This window comes from Apium graveolens, chromosome 5, assembly GCF_009905375.1.
Source record: "Apium graveolens cultivar Ventura chromosome 5, ASM990537v1, whole genome shotgun sequence".
Lineage (NCBI taxonomy): Eukaryota > Viridiplantae > Streptophyta > Magnoliopsida > Apiales > Apiaceae > Apium > Apium graveolens.
In genome coordinates, this window is record NC_133651.1 from 34,318,490 (window position 1) to 34,338,469 (window position 19,980).

Below are 19,980 nucleotides of genomic sequence, written 5' to 3' on the forward strand. Positions count from 1 at the left end.
ACGCCAGGCTTGATCCCTATATAAAGGATACGTAGGCACATTGAGAGGGTAAGAAGTTGAGAGCTGATAAGAGAGCCACCACTTACTCTGATCGATCTCAGCCTAAAACAACCACAATCAACCACACACAGCTTAAGTTTCCGGCAAAGAACCACCGTCACAGATCTTAGTTCCGGCGAGAAACCTCAATCGTTGTTATTACCATATTCCTCCGTCAACAAATTGGCGCTAGAAGGAGGGGCTGCTAATTAAGGTCGAAGTCTTAGGAGGAAAAGATGTCTTACAATCGTGATGGAAGTTCTTATGATGGAAGTGACAGCAGGTCTGAAGGAGAAGGCGGGGGGCGCTATACTCGCCACGAACCTTACGTTCCCAGAAACATGGCGGATCCACCAAGGGCTCCGGATGTGGGGGGGACACCTCCAGTTCTCATCAGCAACGCTGATATATTGGAGCAATTATATCGCATGGGGGATACTCTTAACAGTATTAACTCAAGACTGAACACGGTGGAGCGTCGAAAGACGAGGAGAGGTCGTCGTTTCCCCCGTCATGGTCATGCCTTGGGAAAAGCCCCTGTAGCTGAAGGAGATGCCCAGGGGAGCGGGGAAAACCTGCGAATCACTCCACGGCGTTTGGAGTACTCGGATGATGTAGAACCTATTGTGGAGCTTGCGGATGAAGACACTGATGGCAGAGAAAGGCCTCGCCTGGGTAACCAAGTAGTGCCACACCTACATAGGTCTGGGCGTACGATGGACGAGCGTCGTCGTGCGGAGAACACTCAAAACAAAGACGAGGAAGGAAGGGATCTTTCAGCCTTGAAAAGGAGGCTTGGCATAAGGTTGGAGGACGACGATTTGAGGATGTTGCTGGTAGAATGGCAAAAGGAAGGAAACGCCGGAGAAGCGAGGCCCCGTGACACGACGCGTGTGCCCCCCGCATTCCAAAGGGATGACGAGATGCGGCACCGCGAGCACGAGCTTGCCCCTCGGCGAGGAAGGCCCGGAAATTACTACCGGGGATATCAGAGGAATGGACGAGGAAGAATGGGATATCAATACGGAAGAACCCCTTACAACGGTAGGAGAGGTGGAGCACACTCCGCTGGGGAAGTCCCCGCCGTTATTCCCGTAGCTTCCCACAACGTTACTGCTAATGGGTCTGGGGCACGTCCTCATGACCAAGACGGCGGGCGAATCCAAATAAGAATGCAGAACAATGATGAAATTCCGCAACGCGGTCAAGATGAACCTCGCGTACGGGAAAATGTCCAAAACCAAAATGGCAACATGCCACCGCCGCAGCTTCAGGGCGAGGGGCGGCAAGATCCTCCGCCACACCCGGGGGGAAATCAAGGGGAATTTCAAAAAGTCGCAGAGCAACCCCAGCAGCCCAATGTTCAAATCATTCCCGGGGTAGGGACGTTTAATGTGAACGACCTCAAGAGGTTGCTCAACCATCTTGAGGGAAGAAGAGTAACGGCGACTGCGGAAGCTCCTTCTCCTTTTGCTGCTGTTGTGAGGGAGGCGTAATTGCCCGCGGGAGACAGGAACACAACCAATGACTTGCGTTTCCACGGGAACTCTGACCCTGTGGAGTTCTTGGGGCGTTTCAACATTGAAATGTACGTATATCAAGTACCTGATTTGGCTCGATGCCGTCTCTTGGCAGCCACTTTCAGAGAAGGCGCTCAGCAGTGGTTCCAAAAACTTGGTCCAGGTGTAATTACATCCTGGGAACAGATGAAAACTTTGTTTTTGACACAATTTCAAGCCGCTGTGAAGTACACACCACCTGTTACCACACTGGCTAATATTAAACAAAAGGAAGGAGAAAGTTTGACTTCATATTTCAAGAGGTTTAATGCAGAATCTACTTTGGTGAGGGGTGCAACTGATGAAACATTGAAAATATTGCTTATAGCTGGGTTACGTGTGGGGACGGATTTCTGGAAACACCTACAAGGGAAGGACCCAGTGTCGCTAGCGGATGTGCTTGCGCAGGCGGAGTGGTTCAAAGCGATCGAGCAGTCGCTTGCAGAAAAAAAAAAGAATGACAATACCCATAACTCCAAGGGTGATCCAAGAGAAGGGACAGATCCTTGAGCCCAGATTATCGGCGAAACGCCAGAAGCCCTAACAGGGTAAATGCTGTGAGCTCACGGAGAGAATGGAGCCCACCATCGAACTACGAGAGAAGAGTCAATAATTATACACCGCTGGCAGCGTCCATTGATCATATCTTCGAGGTAAATAAGGATAGAGGAATCTTCAAGAAGCCCGACCGTCTAACTTCATGGCAGAGCAGAGACAAGAAGAAGTATTGTGACTACCATGAGTCTACTGGCCATGACACCCATGAGTGTCGTCACTTGCGGGATGAGATTGAGGAATTGATCAAGGCAGGATACCTAGGAGAATGGATTGACAAGGTGAAACGACGCAGGGGACTTGATGACAAAGGTAAGGATGAAAAACAGCCCCCGCAGGCGGAGGATGTTGAAAAAACGGCAGAGGTCAAGTTTCAGAGGGCTGGCAGTATCAGGGCAATTTTTGGAGGACACCCTTTTGTTGGTGATAGTAATCGAGCACTGGAGAAAAATGCGAGAGAAGCGCGACATCCACCGCTCACCAACATCCACAGCTTGGAAGATAGACCCCCGAAGGTCTTTAAGGGGGAGTCCGCTGATTTTACGTTCAAGGAAAAAGAATCTAGGTGGGTTCATCATCCTCACAACGATGCGCTGGTGATTACCATGCTCATTGGGGCAATGAACGTACATCGAGTCTTCTTGGATAATGGGAGTTCTACAAACATCTTGTACTACAGCACCTACAAAAAGCTGGGTTTCCCAGATAGTGACATGTATTTCGAAGATGCGCATGTCTATGGCTTTACTGGGGAAGTAGTGAGAGTTATGGGTTCTGTCAGGCTTCTCGTCACGCTCGAGGAAGGAGCCTTGTCGGTTACCCAAATGATAGATTTCAAGGTTCTAGATCAGGATTCCGTGCACAATGTGCTGGTCGGCAGACCTTGGTTGCGAGCGTTCAGGGTGATAACCTCGATACACCACTTGATGATAAAGTTCCCAACACCAAACGGGGTTGGCACTCTGAGAGGGTCACAGTATGAGTCACGCGACTGCTATCATAAGGCTGTCAAGGAATTTCGTAGAAGAAGGTATGAAGGGAGAGGTCTCCCATTTGAAGATATAGAAGATATTCATACAAAACCAAGTGGAGAGGACCATGCCCACTATTTTGTTGAAAGCCCCGGAAAGGAAGAAACCAATGTCTCTGGGAACTCTTTTTTGACGCAGGGACGTATTTCGAGGATCCGTAGCGTGGAGGAAGTGGTGGTGAACCATACCGAGGCGATCATACAGAAAGAAGTTAACGGGGAAAAGTTGGAAGGAAGAAGTGAGATTTTGCAAGATCTCGGGAATAACCTCAAGGTGGATGCTCCTCAAAAGAAGGACGCGCCCTTGAATGAAATTGGGGTTGATGCTTCTCCAAATGAGGACGCGCCCTCAGATGCGAAAGTGGAAGTCGAAGACCCCCGAGACTTTGATTTCGATTTGGATCCCAGGATCCCTATGCCCGCCGAAAAGACGGGACCGGCCGAAGACACAATATCTATTCAAGTTGATAAAAATGATCCGAGCAGGGTTTTGAAAGTGGGATCCCAGTTGGATGATGAGATGAGAGGAAGTCTTGCCCGCTTTCTAATTGCAAATCTTGATGTCTTCGCATGGAGTCATTCAGATATGATAGGAATCGACCCGGAGGTAATGTGTCACCGCTTGAATATCCTCCCGAATGGCAAAGGCATACGTCAGAAACGCCGCCCGGTAAGTGGAGAAAGGGCAATAGCGTTAAAAGAAGAAGTGGACCGGCTGTTGGAGGTGGGGCTGATCAAAGAGTCTTTCTACCCCGAATGGCTTGCAAATCCGGTACTGGTGAAGAAACCGAACGGGGAGTGGAGAACATGTGTGGATTTCACAGATCTCAATAAGGACTGTCCAAAGGACAACTTCCCGTTGCCAAGAATCGATCAGTTGGTTGACGCAACGGCGGGGCATGCGTTGTTGAGTTTTATGGATGCATACTCCGGTTACAATCAAATTCCGATGTATGGCCCCGATCAAGAACATACATCCTTCATTACTGACAGGGGGTTATACTGTTACATAGGAATGCCGTTTGGATTGATTAATGCTGGCGCGACCTACCAGCGGTTGGTAAACATGATGTTCAAGGATCAAATCGGAAGAACTATGGAAGTGTATGTGGATGATATGCTGGTAAAGTCCAAGGTAGCGGGTGACCACATCAAGCACTTGATGGAAATGTTTGACATTCTGAGGAGGTTTCGTATGAAATTAAACCCGCAAAAATGTGTGTTCGGCGTGGAGTCGGGCAAGTTTCTCGGGTTCATTATCAACCACAGGGGAATTGAGGCCAACCCCGCAAAGATCAAGGCATTTATGGATATGAAGTCACCCACCAATGTGAAACAAGTGCAGAGTTTGACTGGGAGAATCGCCGCGTTAAATCGATTTGTTTCCAAGTCGTCCGATAGATGCAAAGAATTTTTCAAGGCGATCAAATTAGCTGGGAAAGACTTTGTATGGACGCCAGAATGTGAAGATGCTTTCAAAAGAATCAAGGAGCAACTGGGAAACCCTCCCATGTTGTCAAAGCCGTTGGATGGGGAGTCTCTAATACTGTACCTCGCAGTTTCTGAATATTCGATCAGTGCAGTTCTGGTAAGAGAAGAAGATGGGCAGCAATCACCAGTTTACTACGTGAGCAAGCGGTTACACGACGCTGAAACTCGCTACACAAGCATGGAGAAACTGGTTTACGCCCTAATTCTTGCGTCAAGAAAATTACGACCGTATTTTCAAGCCCATAGAATTGAAGTTCGTACAGCGTACCCGCTGCGACAGGTTCTGCACAAACCAGAGTCATCAGGCAGAATACTGAAATGGGCTGTGGAGTTGGGACAGTTTGATTTGGAATATGTACCTCGAACAGCGATAAAAGGGCAAGCCTTAGCCGATTTCTTGTTGGAGTTTGATTCTGAAATTGATGATAAAGCTTTGGTAATGCTACATCCGCCTCATTCTGAGGAGTCTTTAGAAGAATTTCCGCATCCTTGGTGGATCTTGCATGTGGATGGGGCGGTTAACCATAGAGGAGCGGGTGCGGGTATAGTACTTGTATCTTCGGAAGGCCACCATCTGATGAGCGCCATTTATTTCAAGTTTTATGCAACCAATAATGATGCGAAGTATGAGGCGCTGATTAATGACCTGAAAATCGCTTTGGAAATGGGGGTGCGAAACTTAATTGCAAGAAGTGACTCAGAGTTGGTAGTGAATCAGGTGAACGGGGGATTTCAAGCGCGAGGCCCACGAACAGAATTATACTTGAGATGTACACAACGCCTGATTGGAATGTTCAAAGAAGTTAGATTGGAATGTGTTCCGCGGGAGAAGAATAATAATGCGGATGCTCTGGCAAAAATGGGGGCGCAACAAGAGGCTGTGTTGTTAGGATCCATCCCCCTTGAACTCCATGAGATTCCTAGTATCCCAGAGGTAGAAACTATGCGAGTGGATGAGGCTCCCAAGAAAACATGGATGACGCCCATTCTAGCTTACATTCGCAAGGGATTACTCCCCGAGGATAAGTTTATGGCTCGCCGACTCCGCTATCAGGCTGCAAGATACGTGATATACGACGAAGTCCTGTACAAGAGAGGGTTCAACCAACCTCTGCTTAGGTGTGTTGAAGAAGAAGAAGGAAATTACATCCTAAGAGAGGTGCATGAAGGAATCTGTGGCAATCACTCGGGGGGTAGTTCGTTGGCAATGAAAGTTTTGTGCCAAGGGTATTATTGGCCCACAATGAGAGAAGATGCTACAAATTTCGTCAGGGCATGTGATCACTGCCAGCACTTTGCAAACTACTCGTCTATGCCGGCGACACTCTTGACGCCTATGGCAAGCCCGTGGCCGTTCGCCATGTGGGGAATTGATCTTATCGGGGAATTGTCGAAAGCTAAAGGAGACGTCAAATATGCAGTGGTTGCGGTCGATTACTTTACTAAATGGGCGGAAGCTATGCCACTGGCTACTATCACCGCAAAGAAAATCAGAGATTTTGTTTTCAACTCAATTGTATGTAGGTTTGGAATCCCTTACAAGCTTGTCTCCGACAATGGAAAGCAGTTTGATAGCAAGGAGTTGCGACAGCTATGTGAGGAGTTGAAAATCAAGAAGGAGTTTGCGGCAGTCTATCATCCTCAAAGCAATGGACAAACAGAAGCTGTTAACAAAATAATAAAGCATACCCTCAAAACCAAGCTGGAAGAACGTAAAGGGAATTGGCCTGAAGAACTCCCGAAGGTGATGTGGTCATACAACACTACGCCGCGATCTACTACGGGAGAAACGCCGTTTATGCTGACTTACGGCTACGAAGCTATGGTCCCCGTGGAAGTTGGATCGGGATCACTTCGCAGAGATTGTTACGGGAAAGAAGATGCTGAGGTTAATCAAAGGCTTCATTTAGATCTCTTAGAGGAGACGAGGGAAAATTCTCAGCTAAGGCTAGCGGCATATCAGCAGCGCGCCGCAAGGTATTATAACAAGAAGGTAAAAGGACAATTGCTGAAGGTGGGGGATTTGGTACTTAGGAAAGTGATGCCCAATACAAAGAACCCCCAACATCGAGTGTTTGGAGCTAATTGGGAAGGACCGTACAGAATAAAGTCCATCCTGTGGAAGGGGACTTATCACCTTGAAGATATGGACGGGAAGCTAGTTCCACGAGCTTGGAATGCGGAACATCTCCGAAAGTATTACCAGTAAGGCGTGGCTTTGGCCCCTTGCATATTTCTTTTATCATTTTGGGTTATGCCCAGATTATAGGCTAGAATTAAATAAATTCCTCCTAGCCTAGGGGGGGGGGGTAGTGCATGTACTACTTACCTTGGAACTAGTTGAAGGGTCATTTTTTAGAAATAATTTCCCCACAGAGCATAGTAGCCGTGGGACTGGTGCACTTTTGACATCAGAGCGCATTATAAATAAAATTTTGAAACTTTCCAAAAGGATATTTGCTCAGTTTGCTTGGTCTCATGACGCGTCCTAAATGTAGGGCGCGCCCTAAGCTAGGGTTTTATATGAATGAAACTCAAGAAAAATGTACTATTTTCAAGGACGCGCCCAAGTTATCTTGGTTGATGCTCCTTTAGACTGGATATTACTGTAATATTGACAACATAATTAAAAAAGAAAAAGTGCTTGTCAAAGACGCGTCCTGCTCGAAGGTTGATGTATTTTGGATCAAAGGTGAGGCCCGTCTTGATTGATAGTTCTATGTGGATGTTAACTGAAGTAGTGGCTTCTAAAAGGAACAATAGAACTTGAGTAAAAATGGAACTAGGAAGTGTACTATTTCCAAGGACGCGCCCAAGTAATATTGGTTGATGCTCTTTCAGTTGAATGTTTCCTTAATTTATGATAAAAAAAAAATAAGTCCCTACCGAGGACGCGTTCTCCCGGAGAAAAAATATTTCTGAAAGATAACGTTAAGGTATGTCAAACAGTTAGGACGCGCCCCATTGTGCCTTGTGCCTTGGTTAAACACATAAGTACAGCGTAGTGCCGTTCTCATGCACTTTCCGGAACAAACAAAGACGCGTCCAACTAGATAGGACGCACCCACAATGGATATTTGCTTGACGAAGTGAAAAAATAATAACAATTAGTCAAAGGTGACGCGCCCTTAACACAAGGCGCGCCCATGTAAATGACTACTTGAGTAAAAAAGAAGTGGAGGTGAATGTTCAAAAATAGTCTTTACAACTTGCAAGGCTTCAAGGGGCCCGCACCCTTAAAATAGTTCAAGTACATAAAAGATAAAGGACGCGTCCTAAGTAGGAGGCGCGTCCTGTGGCTTGTCTTGGTCTTCTGCAGGGGGAGGTTGAGTCTAAAGTGGAGCAGGATCAGGGGACGCGTCCTCTTCCTCTAAGCCTAGAAAAATCCTCTTGTTCTTGATGGAGTCCGCGGCCCTGACCCTGAAATCATTTACCCATATCTGGGTATCTGCATCAAACTTTGAGAATGTATACTCTGGGTCGTTGGCAATGAACCCAGAGCACCATTCTTCAAACCCAGCCTGGAAGCCGTGCTGGTAAACTAGCTTTTTCTCCTCTGTCCATCCATGCAGCCTATCATCATTCAGGGTGTCAAGCTCCAGCTGCATGGTGGAATTCAGGGCAATGACACTGTCCATTTGCTTCTCTATTGAGGAGACATTGCCTTCCAAAATAGCTTTTTCTGTTTCTAGATGCGTCCTCTCCCCCTCCAGGCGTCTGATTTTAGCATCTTTCTCTTGGACAAGCAGGGTAATGTATCTCTCAAGGGATTTAACTTTGTCTTCGGACTGGCTCTTTACAGTGTCTATAACAGCAAGACGCGCCCTAAGCCTGGCAGCCATGTTAGCACTCTGCCTGGCATGCATGTGAAGCTCGGCTGCAGTCCTGACCATAGCCTCCTCTGTTTGTTGCTCAGTCCTGAAGGTCCAACCTCTCACTTCGTCCTCGGAAAAGTCACCAACCGAGGACGCGCCCAGGTATCTGAGAACGAAAGACTGGTCATCAGGGACAGTCTTTTGACGCTTTTAGGGCGCGTCCTCCACCCTTTCGGGAATGTCTAGCACAGTGGTGTCGATTATCTTGGGAGGAGGAGAAGGAGTTGCAATAGGAGGTGGGGTTTTTGCCTTTGAATCAACCTTTGTAGGAGCCTGTTTCTTTGCCCTTAGTTTTTTGGAAGCCCCAATTGCGAATCCTTTGGGGAGTGAGGCCATATCTGTGATATAAACAAGAAAAGATATTAGTTAAATGCATTAAGACGCGTCCAGGGAACAAGACGCGCCCATGTTGTGATATAAAATTCTACATGCATGGCAGATTAAAGTAAGAAGGTACATGAAAAGATGGCAACCAAAATGTATAAATGCGTAAAGATCTAATAAGGAAAATGAAAGACACGAGTAATGCATATATGTATCAGGCAAAGGAAGACGCACCCTACACAAATGGCGCGCCCTGCCTAGAAACGTTGGCTATGACAGGTTATAAAACACGAGCCATAGGAATATAGGACATGCGAGACGCGTCCTGTGAGAAAACGCGCCCTTAGCAGATGTATGAAACACCTTTGATTCTTATGTAAGTTAATATTTTTTGAATGGGGAGCTAAGTTTTGTAGCTGTGGATGCGTCCAAAGTTAATGACGCGTCCTCCCTCACTTAAATTTACCTTGTTCTAAGTCGAATTGCTTACTAATATCGATTTCGATCACCTCCGCGACACTAAGGCCCCTGGTTTTTTCTGAGGTTGTGAGAACAGGTTTGCCGTTGTGAAATTCACGAAACTTGCAGATAGAGCCAACCCGGGAAGACAACGCGCCCACCAGTTTAAGGTTGTCTTCTGTAATCATGTCCTTGAGGTTAAAGTGCTTTTCGGCATATTGAAGGACTTTATCTGCTCTCTTTTTCCTTTTTCCTGTTAATTTCTTCTGAACTCTTTTGTCTAAAGGTAAAAGATAGTTATAAGTTGTTAAAAAGAGGAACGAAGAGTTTGTTAAAAAGTAAATAAAATAGGACACGCCCAATCAAGAGGACGCGCCCAATGTTTGAAGAAAGGCTTTGGTAATCGCTTACTTAGTTCCAAGTTGAAGCGAACGCGCGTCCTTCTGACGTCATAAATGTAGAATAAAGGCTCCTTCCAGTCTCTCTCGTGGCTAATTTTTCCTTCATTAAATCCCTTATTGTTCAACCATTTGTTGACAACCAGAAAATGGTACCCGGGAATTGATTTCCTGATGCTGTAAAAAAAGCTGAATTCTTTCATCGAGGGCGCGCCCAGCTTACACTCTTTTTTCCTTCTGGCATTCTTCTCCGCTTCAGTAAGGGTACCGAGCCTCGCCCAGTCACAATCTATTTCTACATCTGTATGTTCCCAATGCTCTAGGGGAGGATCAGACTTTTGAGGAGATACGGGATATGTCTCAGGGTCATGAATCCTTCTTTCGAACTCACTTACACTGTGTGGGGACGCGTCACCAGAGGAGCCGCGCCCTGAGAAGATGACCCGTCTTGTGTGTTTGACGCGTCCATATCAGAAATAGCCATTCCTTGAGGTTTTTGGCTTGTAATAGGGATAATTTCGTCGTCCGTCCAATCTTCGATGGCGGCCCTTGCATGGAGAATTGGAGTTCTTTGCCTTTTGACTCCCTTCTTTTCCATTTTGAACTTATGGGAACATGGTCCATGGAATCGGAGCTGGAATCAGACATTATTGAGTTTTTTGATTTAAGGGAACCAAAGACGCGTCTTTCTGCTCTAAGGAAGGAGTTAGTCCTGTGGATTTCGGGAAAGTCGGGTTTAAAAGTGATCAGATGTGGGGAGTAGATTCCTAGGCGTTTGTTGAGGGCTTTGAATGGATGAAATGGTGAGAAGGAAGACGCGTCCTCCAGCTGCAAGAGAATGAATAAATATTTGAGGACGCGTCCATATGTTAAAAAAAATAAGAGAAAAGAGGAGAAAGGAAATACTGGAAATATGGAAGGACGCGTCCTAGAAATCTACCGCAAGGGGTGTAGTATAAAGACGCGTCCTAGTATGCCACTGGCCTTGCGTTACACTACTTGCTCGGAGCAGTTTAAACGTGTCTTAAATAATAAGATGTAGGACGCGCCCTGATGGGAGGACGCGTCAGTTATGGTTGCAGCGTAATAAAATCTTAATCGATTACAGTCGATTTTTGGGAAAATTCTCTAAAGAAAAGCAAACTAGAAACATGCGACTACAAGATTGAAGAAGCAAAGTATGAGACAATTACATATATACACACATATACATACAAGGAGAATTAAGAACGGTGCATGGAAACTTGAAGCATATGAACGGGTTTTTTGCTCATTAAACTCGATTTACTCAATTAAATAAGGAAGTAAAAGAAGATTTGTGTACCTTTTGAGTTGAGGAGTGGATTGAACTAAAGAAATCAGGAAATGACCGGCTAAATCGTCGGGGTTTCGAGCTCAAAAGCTTGAGAGCAGCGGTAATGGTGGTTTCCGGAGAAAAGAAGATAGTATAAGGTGCAATTATGGTGAACCTAGGGTATTTATAGAAGAAGGACGACCCTAAGGACGACAGCTGTACACCACATGCAGAAGGTGAAAGTAAGACGCGTCTTCCTGTCACGACGCGTCCACCTGTTTTGAGCCAAATTTCGCTTGGAAAGAAATTCCAATTTTGTTTTTAACTGCAAATGGAATTTGGGGGGTAGTTTTTATACCCAAAATTTGGCATTGGATTGACCCGGGTCAAACGCGGGCTAATTACAGTCAAACTCAGTATTGCGTTGTGAAAGTGAGGACGCGTCCAGGCATTCAGGACGCGCCTACTCGAAGAGGGATATGTTACGAGGCGAGAAGAGTGCGTGGTCAAGGAAGGACGCGCCCAAGCTTTATGGACGCGTCAATGTTTATGAAAGTGCTTGGCAGATGAAATCTTATGGTGATGGACGCTCTAGGACGCGCCTACTTTAGCAAGGACGCGTCATAGGAGGTGAAATGCTGTGCATGATGGTTTAGAGGAGACGGTGCAAGTCTAATAAGGTTAAGGGCGCGCCCTAAATTCTAGGATGTGTCCTGTGATTTTGAATGCTATAAGGAACGATTGATGAGGAAACATGTTTGGATTTATGAAGGTGAGGACACGCCCAAAGGGTGAGGACGCGCCATGTGTTTGATCTATATACTTTTGATGTTGAATTCAGGACAAAGCTTTCATGGAGAGGAGCAATGGAGGTTATTTTACTAATGTATTTGTTGCAGGTACTCTTTGAAGAATTCCCTCCTTGAGACGGTCAAGGAGGGGGATGTCCGTGAAAAGCTTGAAGGCCTCCAGGGGTATGCCTGATGATTGAATGCCTCATCCTGTATTCAACGGGTGTCCTCGTTGGGGATGTGGGGTTTACTTTGGTGTGTGCTTTGGGAGCTCTGTTCTTGTATTCAACGGGTGTCCTCGTTGGAGAACTTTGGAGTCATCCTGCACTTTGCACCCAAGAGCTTGGGATCACCTATCCTGCTATCTGGTGGGTTATCCTCATTCGGGGGACAGGGACGCGTCTGGCATTTGGGGTGAACCGTGGCTATACCTGCGTTCGTAAATCAAGGGAGATAGCTGTAGCGGAGTGTTATCCTTGCGCAGGGAGATGCACTATCCGTGAAGTCCTACGATTACGGACGAGCCTTGGGCCTTCGCGGTTGGGCCTCATAGTTGGACATTCCTAAAGTTAGCGGAAGACGGATATTGGATGTGCTTCTACTGGGTTTAGGAGTAAGAAGTCTAAACTCATTAGACTTCTTGTTCTACGAGAACTACGCCAGGCTTGATCCCTATATAAAGGGTGCGTAGGCACATTGAGAGGGTAAGAATTTGAGAGCTGATAAGAGAGCCACCACTTACTCTGATCGATCTCAGCCTAAAACAACCACAATCAACCACACACAGCTTAAGTTTCCGGCAAAGAACCACCGTCACAGATCTTAGTTCCGGCGAGAAACCTCAATCTTTGTTGTTACCAGATTCCTCCGTCAACAGTATATATGTACAATAAATTTTGTATTATCAATATATTAGATGTGAGATATCTGATAAAAAAATTCAACCACTGTATCAATATTTTGTTAACGATATAATATCATGTTAACAATAATTTATCAAGAAAATATTTAATTTTTTAAAAGTAGATACATTATAGGTACATTGTCATAAAGATTTAGGACAAGGGGGGTTTGAGTTGAGTCAAAACTAAGTTGTTGGCGGCCCTAACCTTGTGCTGTGGACCTTGATTAGGGTGTAAATAGAGGAAACTTGATGTTTTTATAATAGTGTACTTGTTTAGCTGCTCAATTTGGAAATTTAATAACTTATCCAAACAAACGTGTAAATTGTGATTCGATTCAATATTAGACCACAATGATTTTAGCTTGTAACTTAATAATTAAAGCACACGTACCTGCTGTTTTTAATATTTGTATATCACCTTATCCCGGTAAACACATATTAGGAGCATCAATTGTTATAGAAAAATCGTTCATAAATTATGCAATTTTTATATAAAATTACAGTAATGAAGCTTAACACTATAAATCGCCGGTGTGTAGAAGATTTTAATGGCTAACATTAAGGAACAAATATATACAAGTTTGATGAAATTTCATAGAATAATATTCCTAGTCAATGCAAATTTATCCGGTGAGTTGTGAAATATACTTAAAGTTGCGTTAGTATTACTCAAACTTTCTAACGAATGCAACGCTGGTGTGTTAGACTTAAACGTGTTTTTGAATTACTAATGTTATGTTTATATTCACACTCAAATTTATACTGACGATCGATAAATTGAATTAATTTTTTTCTTATTTTTAAAAATATGATTTTTAATTTAATGATAAAAAAATTTAAAATCTGCAATTATGATTATAATTCAAACGGGATTAATTCCAAATAAATGTGATAAAACAGTTATATATAAATATATTTTATTCAATAAATGGGGTGATTGTATCTTCAAAATAAATAAATTAATAGCCTGTTATTTCTGTTTTATATTTAATAAAAGCAACTATCTTTACGAACGGCTGTAAAACATTTTATTAATGAATTAATTTTTTATAAAAAGAACCCACCCATTATTTACAACAAACTTTACGTAGTTTTAACTACCAATTCGAAGCCAAATCGAAGCGTAATCACCCCTTGTATGATAGTACCGCAACCAGAGCTAGTGGTAGTTTTAGTAGAGTTTGAGGTAATATTTTACTAATAATAAAAACTTAAACTAATTGTTCATGGGATAATCTTATAAAAATACAGGATCAATATTCCGGGTCCACTACACTTCTGCGTCTGGGGTACTTGTTAAATTAGAGTATAAAAATTGATCTTTGGAAAGCTGAAACACAAAACTTGGCATTTGTTACTCGCATTTCTTCTATTAAATTAACATAGTGGTATTACTTCCTTCTGCACACAGTCACGATCAGTTATTCTACGCAAATATATTTGTGTTAAATAATCAACTTATAATAATATTGAGAAATGAGAGGGCTCGAATTTAAAACCACTCAAATTCAAAATTACTTCCTATATTGAGATATGATATTATGGTAAGTAAATAGTTCAACAAACACATATTAAAATCATGGATCTTCCTAAACAGTATAATGTTTGTTGCAGCAGGTTGATTGAGTGATTGCCACTCTCAATCCTAATCTTAAAATTTCATTAGGATAAAATATATTTTGCACTCTTCTTATTTATTTCAAAAACAATTTTTTATTCAGAAATTTGGGAAATTTTGTTTGCATCCTTACACTTCAAATTTGAAATTTATTATACATCTCTTTCCAGAATTTTGTTCAATTGAATAGGGGTAAACCCCAAATCCAGCAATACACTTAATCAAAATAAAATTTATCTTGTTTACATAATATTAAAAATTATATATTTTTTATATCTACTATAAAATAATAATTTTTAGTTTCAAATAGCACTACTAATTTTACATTCGATTTTTATTTTTATAATATCAATTTCAAAATTTTATTACTCTACTTAATTAAATTTAATTATATAATCGAAACTAATTGTTAAAATTGTTTTTTTGTAGAATTACAAAATATTAGCATTCAAATTATAAAATGAAAATCAAAGCTGAAATTACTATTATCATTTATAAATTAAAAACTTACAATTTTGTATCAAAATTCAATTTTTAACATTATTTAAAAGATATAAAATTTAATTTACTTAATATTTTTTGCTAAATTTTCCGATTTTACCCTTGTTCAATTTAATGAAATTATGAAAAGGGGTGGAAAACAATTGCTAAAATATAAATCAATGGGTGAAATCTGATTTTTCCAAAATTCTGATACACATTTATTTTTTCAACAAAGTTGGGGTGCAAAGTACTATTAACTCATTTTATTACAGTGCTTAAAAGATAAAGACCCATATTAATAAAATCCAGTGCCAGTTTCTTACTTTAATCTTGTCTTCTCCCAACACCTAATCGAAGTTGTAACTTAATCGTTAAATACACTCTTTAAGATAAGCTCGCGTTAAGAAATGCAAGATCCGTGATTTTGTGTACTTTAACATTCTGAGAAATAACTAAATCACATGCTAGAGTTCAACTGTTTTAATTCAATAATTCAATATTGAATGCGCCAAGTTGAAAAATGCTACTGTCCACATGACCAGATATTTGACCGATAAGTTATATGTTCAATATCCTCTTTCCGTTCACAAGATTTTTGTACAGACAAGTTATATGTTCAATATCCTCTTATTTTATAATTTGTATATCCGTATCACGGATTAGGGGTCATTTGTTATATCTGAATAATTTTTTCTGGACGATTAAAATTCTGAACGATTGATAATCTGAATGCTGGACTGTTAATCCTGTTTGGTAAATAAATATCAAAATTTCTGAACAATAATATTTGTTGATCATATCCTTACGTATATGTAAAAATTAATTTGTATTTTAATCTTAATAATCAAATAACAATTTACACGTATTTTGAAAATTTAATAATAAAAATATACATATATTTTGAATAAATATTATCCATTTAAAGAGTAAACAATATTTCCAGTCGAAAACATGAAAAATATATAATTGTAAGTTTAATTTTAAAATTATTAAACAAATTTTAGACAAATGTATTCATAATAAAATCCACATAATTATTTGAATATAAACATATTTAAAAACTAAAAATATAAGTATAAATGTTAAATAAAATTAATATATGACGTGAAATTTTAATTTTATACTTTTTTTAAGAAAATCACCTATGTATTATAAATAAATATATTATATTTTTGCATTATGATCTAGTGGCTTGATATCACTTGATAAAACTTACTATATCCTGAGGTTACATGAACCATCCAGCTATATTTTTTTGAATTAGTCGTCAAGCTAAATTCTTGGCTCATCCAGCTAACAAAATTTTTTATCAAACAATCTGAACAGGTGATTCAAGCCTCGTCCAATACTTTTGGTATGGTCCAGGGGTTAACAAATGACCCCTTAGCAACAATAATACTATTTAGCTTTACATTTTTCTAGACTATATAAACAATGCATCCATGAATTCTATGGGGATACACAATTATTGGATAAACTTAAATAACAAAAGTAGCATTGGCAAAGAAGAAAGACTATATAATGCATTGTTATTAGTCTTAGGAAGACAATTTAAAAGGTAACTGGAAACAAATTTTTTCACACTTTCTGCATTTATAACATTCCTCTCTTTTATTGATGTGGACAAAATAAGAGAATAAAAATTTATCACAACTGGAATTGATCAATTATTTAACGAAACCATCACCATCTTGTTCTAGCAATTTATCCCATCATTGTTTCTTCACGATAAAAAGAAGATGCTAATAATAAAAACTATTCCAAAAAATGAGTCATGACAAAAAACATGTAAATAATTTTTTCCTGTAAAAATTTAGGACAGAAAATTACTTTATAAACTAAAAAGAATACCTCGATCTAGACTAGAATACAGGCTTTGGGCTGGTCATGGTCCGGGCTGTTCGGTCAGGCTGGGCTGACTTGAAGACCTATAGGCATAGCATATACGACATTAGTTTCCCCTAATAATCAAAAGCAAATGACTTTTCTTTTGAAACAATGCAGAAAACTGATACTAATTACACATTTCTTACATGAAAACATGAAATTATATGCTTAAATGATAAATCTCTTTCATCACCGTTGTCTGCCAACCATGTATAGCCTCAGCTTTCCTGTCAATAACGGACTTTGCTGCCCTTTTTAACAATCTCTTTTCTTATTGGTCATTCGGGGAGGTTCTTCCTCTCATAATGAAATGAAAATTGTCTGTGATGACCAGTCATATAATTTTATCATGTATCATCGCACTTACACTATCTACAATGTCTATTTAAATCCTGTAATAGTATGTTAGCATATCCTAGCAAAGAGAAGGTTGCATATCATTTCTTGTTCAGGAAGTTGATGCTGAAATTTCGTAGCAGCTTGGAGCCTCTTCTTTTCCTTCCTGTAGGTTTCTAACTTGCCAACTTTGCCACATCTTTCAAGACCAGATAATAGCACATTGTACGTTCCTAAAGCACTTGGAATCCCTTTTGTTCTCATGATTTCATAAGTTTGTAGTCCTTTACCCGTGTCCCCGCATGAGAAATAGGCGCTAATTAAGGCAGTGTAAGCAGCAGCACCCTTCTGGTCATCAGGCAACAAGTCAAATATTTTCGCTGCCAGAATAGGCTTTCCAACACATCCAAGCCTATATATTAAGAGTGCACTAAGATGTGTTCCGAGGGAATGTTTGGTGTTAAACATTTCATCAACAATCTCCACGACTTCTGGAAATGAGTTTGCTCTGATTAATAAACCTATTAATGAAAGATACGCAGTTTTCTTCAATAATACACCCATTTTCACGCTATACTTGAAGGCCAATAAAGCACCGTCTAATCTGCAATGACTGCTGTATACTTCCATGATGGTAGAGATCATCTCTGAGTGCAGCTGAATGTTCCTTTCCATCATCTCGGAGAGATAATAATCAACAACTATAAACTTTTTTTTGGTTAACATATTCAAAATAAGTGCCTCATCGTCGGAGTAGGTTTCGGTAGTTGTACCATCTGAATTATGCATCTCATCCTCATGGATGCATTCAGCAGACAAGTGCGGATTAACTTGTCGAAGTAGACCATCACTCTCATCAACATTTCTTAGCAACTTTTGAGCTTCTAAACATACATTTTTTCGCAGAACAAGAGAGTTTTCTTTCATATACTCAAGAATTTTAATAAGTGCCCTTGTTTCCCCTACGCTGCAACACTTTTCAACCAAGATGTTGCATGCAGCTTTATCAGGTTGTACCCCAGCTTCTTGCATTTTGCTAAAGATCTCCATAACTTCATTAAATTTACCTAGTAAGAAGTTGTGCATAACACAAAATTATGTTGTGAAACCTTTAAATCCCAGAAAGAACGAAGATAAACAAAAGTTACAAAAACATTCAAATACAACAATACTTTGTTAAATTGTTATGGATGAGGGTGAATGGGAAGTGCAAATGAGAAAGGGGTTTTGGAGAACTATACTACACTTAGACAGCATAAATTAATTACTAACCAAATAATGAGTAACACTTTTGAATCCAGGATTGTAAAAGGCTACAGGGCCCAAATGAAGAGTACTTCATGGTATAAGAAAATTAACAGCAGAAAAGTATAAGAGTATCATACTCCCCCACCCCCTTTCGGTTCCTGGTTTCGTCACCGACTATACTTAAACAACAAAATAATCAATTAACTGAACACGAGCAAAACTTTTAAATCGAGGTTCGTAAAAAGTCGGAGCCCTGCTCTAGAGTATTTCATGGCAAGGCAACATATGAATATGCCACTAATGTATATCAACCACAAACATATATAGGAAAAACCGAAATCTCATACTTACCGGATATAGCCAGATGCTCCATCAAAACCGTGTACGTGAAACAATTTGGAGTGCAACCATCTCGAAGCATTTCCTTGTACACCTCAGTAGCCTCCTTTACTCTATTATGATTAAACAAGATCCTCATATAAGCAGTATAAGAAACAACTGTTGGATAACAGCCGTTGGACCTCATTTCATTCCATATCTTAACCGATCCATCAATATCCTCATCTTTAGACAACCAGTGCATCAGTGAAGTATACGTAACCGTATCAATCTTGATCCCTTTCTCTTGCATTTGCTGAAACACAAGGTTCATTGACGAAATCCTCCTCGCTTCCCCAAAAATATCCAGCATAGTAGTGTACGTAAATTGATCGTGCTTAAAACCACGCAGCTTCGAGGCCCAGTTAAAAAACAACCAAGCCTTTTCCATTGGCGGGTGGGACTTAAGTACTTGATTAATAATGTAAGAATCCCATCGTACCGAAAGATTCTCAAGCTGCTCCTGAGCAGAATCCCAAGTAGAATACCTCAACACATTGGATACCTTTCGAATCGTATCTTTTGTATAAACCTTTGGCTCAACCTTTTCATTTTCACTAAAGTTTCGATTTTTCTTCGCAGGTTTATAAAATTTCCTAAAGGGTCTCTTTCTCTTAAATTCTTGAAGGGAATGTATATTCCTAACTGCAATTACCCCCCTTCCATACCCCAAATTCAAATTACCACATAGAGCCAATACTCGAAAAAATCGAAAATAGGCATGCTTAGTAAACATAGATAAACATCAATTTTTCTTCGTTTCTCAACTACCCAAAAAATTTCAAAAAAGTTTCACAATCAACTAACCTGAGATTATCAAATAAAAAACATAATTAAAAATTTAAAAATTTGTATAATCATCAGATGGAATCAAGAAACAAGTCAAAATCTATAAAAATGTGAACTTTATCAAGAATTTAACAGATATATAGTACAACAGAAATGATTTATACATGTAATTAAAGAACATACCTTCACATATACGAAGACACAGTTGCTCACGTGTGTAAGCATTTTTTTTTTATGTTTCTCAGTTCTTCACCAGTGTTTTGCCCTTTTTCTCATATATTTTATTGGGCTTCAGAAATATGGGCAGCCCTTTTAATTCGGCCCAATAAGGCAATAATCAATTACGTACTTTTGTAAGTATGGGCAGCCCTTTTAATTCGGCCCAATAAGGCAATAATCAATTACGTACTTTTGTAAGTTTTGTTAAACTAGTAATATAGTCCGTGCTTCGCACACGGGAATTTCTTACAATATACAAAATTTATTTTTAAATTTTTTTTAGTGCAATATCGCAAAATTCAT

General features: G+C 40.6%; 2 protein-coding genes across 2 annotated transcripts; one reads left to right on the forward strand and one right to left on the reverse strand.

The window, feature by feature from the left end:
- Positions 1–2,758: 2,758 nt before the first annotated feature.
- LOC141659968 (uncharacterized) lies at positions 2,759–6,943 on the forward strand. The gene is made up of 4 exons (XM_074466918.1): positions 2,759–3,039; positions 3,670–3,853; positions 4,238–5,793; positions 6,937–6,943. Exons 1-4 carry the CDS (start codon positions 2,759–2,761, stop codon positions 6,941–6,943), a joined length of 2,028 nt encoding a protein of 675 aa, XP_074323019.1.
- Positions 6,944–16,364: 9,421 nt separating this feature from the next.
- On the reverse strand, positions 16,365–19,701 carry LOC141723815 (pentatricopeptide repeat-containing protein At2g01390). Its single transcript, XM_074525728.1, has 4 exons — positions 19,642–19,701; positions 18,643–19,476; positions 16,854–18,110; positions 16,365–16,748 (listed from the first exon to the last, which is right to left on the reverse strand). Exons 2-3 carry the CDS (start codon positions 19,403–19,405, stop codon positions 17,113–17,115), a joined length of 1,761 nt encoding a protein of 586 aa, XP_074381829.1. The 5' UTR covers positions 19,406–19,476; positions 19,642–19,701; the 3' UTR covers positions 16,365–16,748; positions 16,854–17,112.
- Positions 19,702–19,980: the final 279 nt, after the last annotated feature.

Coding starts and splice junctions, on each gene's coding strand:
- LOC141659968 (XM_074466918.1), top strand. CDS start 2,759: ATGCTCATTGGGGCAATGAACGTACATCGAGTCTTCTTGGATAATGGG. Junction 3,040..3,669: donor GTGCTGGTCGGCAGACCTTG/GTTGCGAGCGTT, acceptor TGATCCGAGCAG/GGTTTTGAAAGTGGGATCCC. Junction 3,854..4,237: donor TACGTCAGAAACGCCGCCCG/GTAAGTGGAGAA, acceptor GCGACCTACCAG/CGGTTGGTAAACATGATGTT.
- LOC141723815 (XM_074525728.1), bottom strand. CDS start 19,405: ATGTTTACTAAGCATGCCTATTTTCGATTTTTTCGAGTATTGGCTCTA. Junction 18,111..18,642: donor GGAGCATCTGGCTATATCCG/GTAAGTATGAGA, acceptor ACTTCTTACTAG/GTAAATTTAATGAAGTTATG.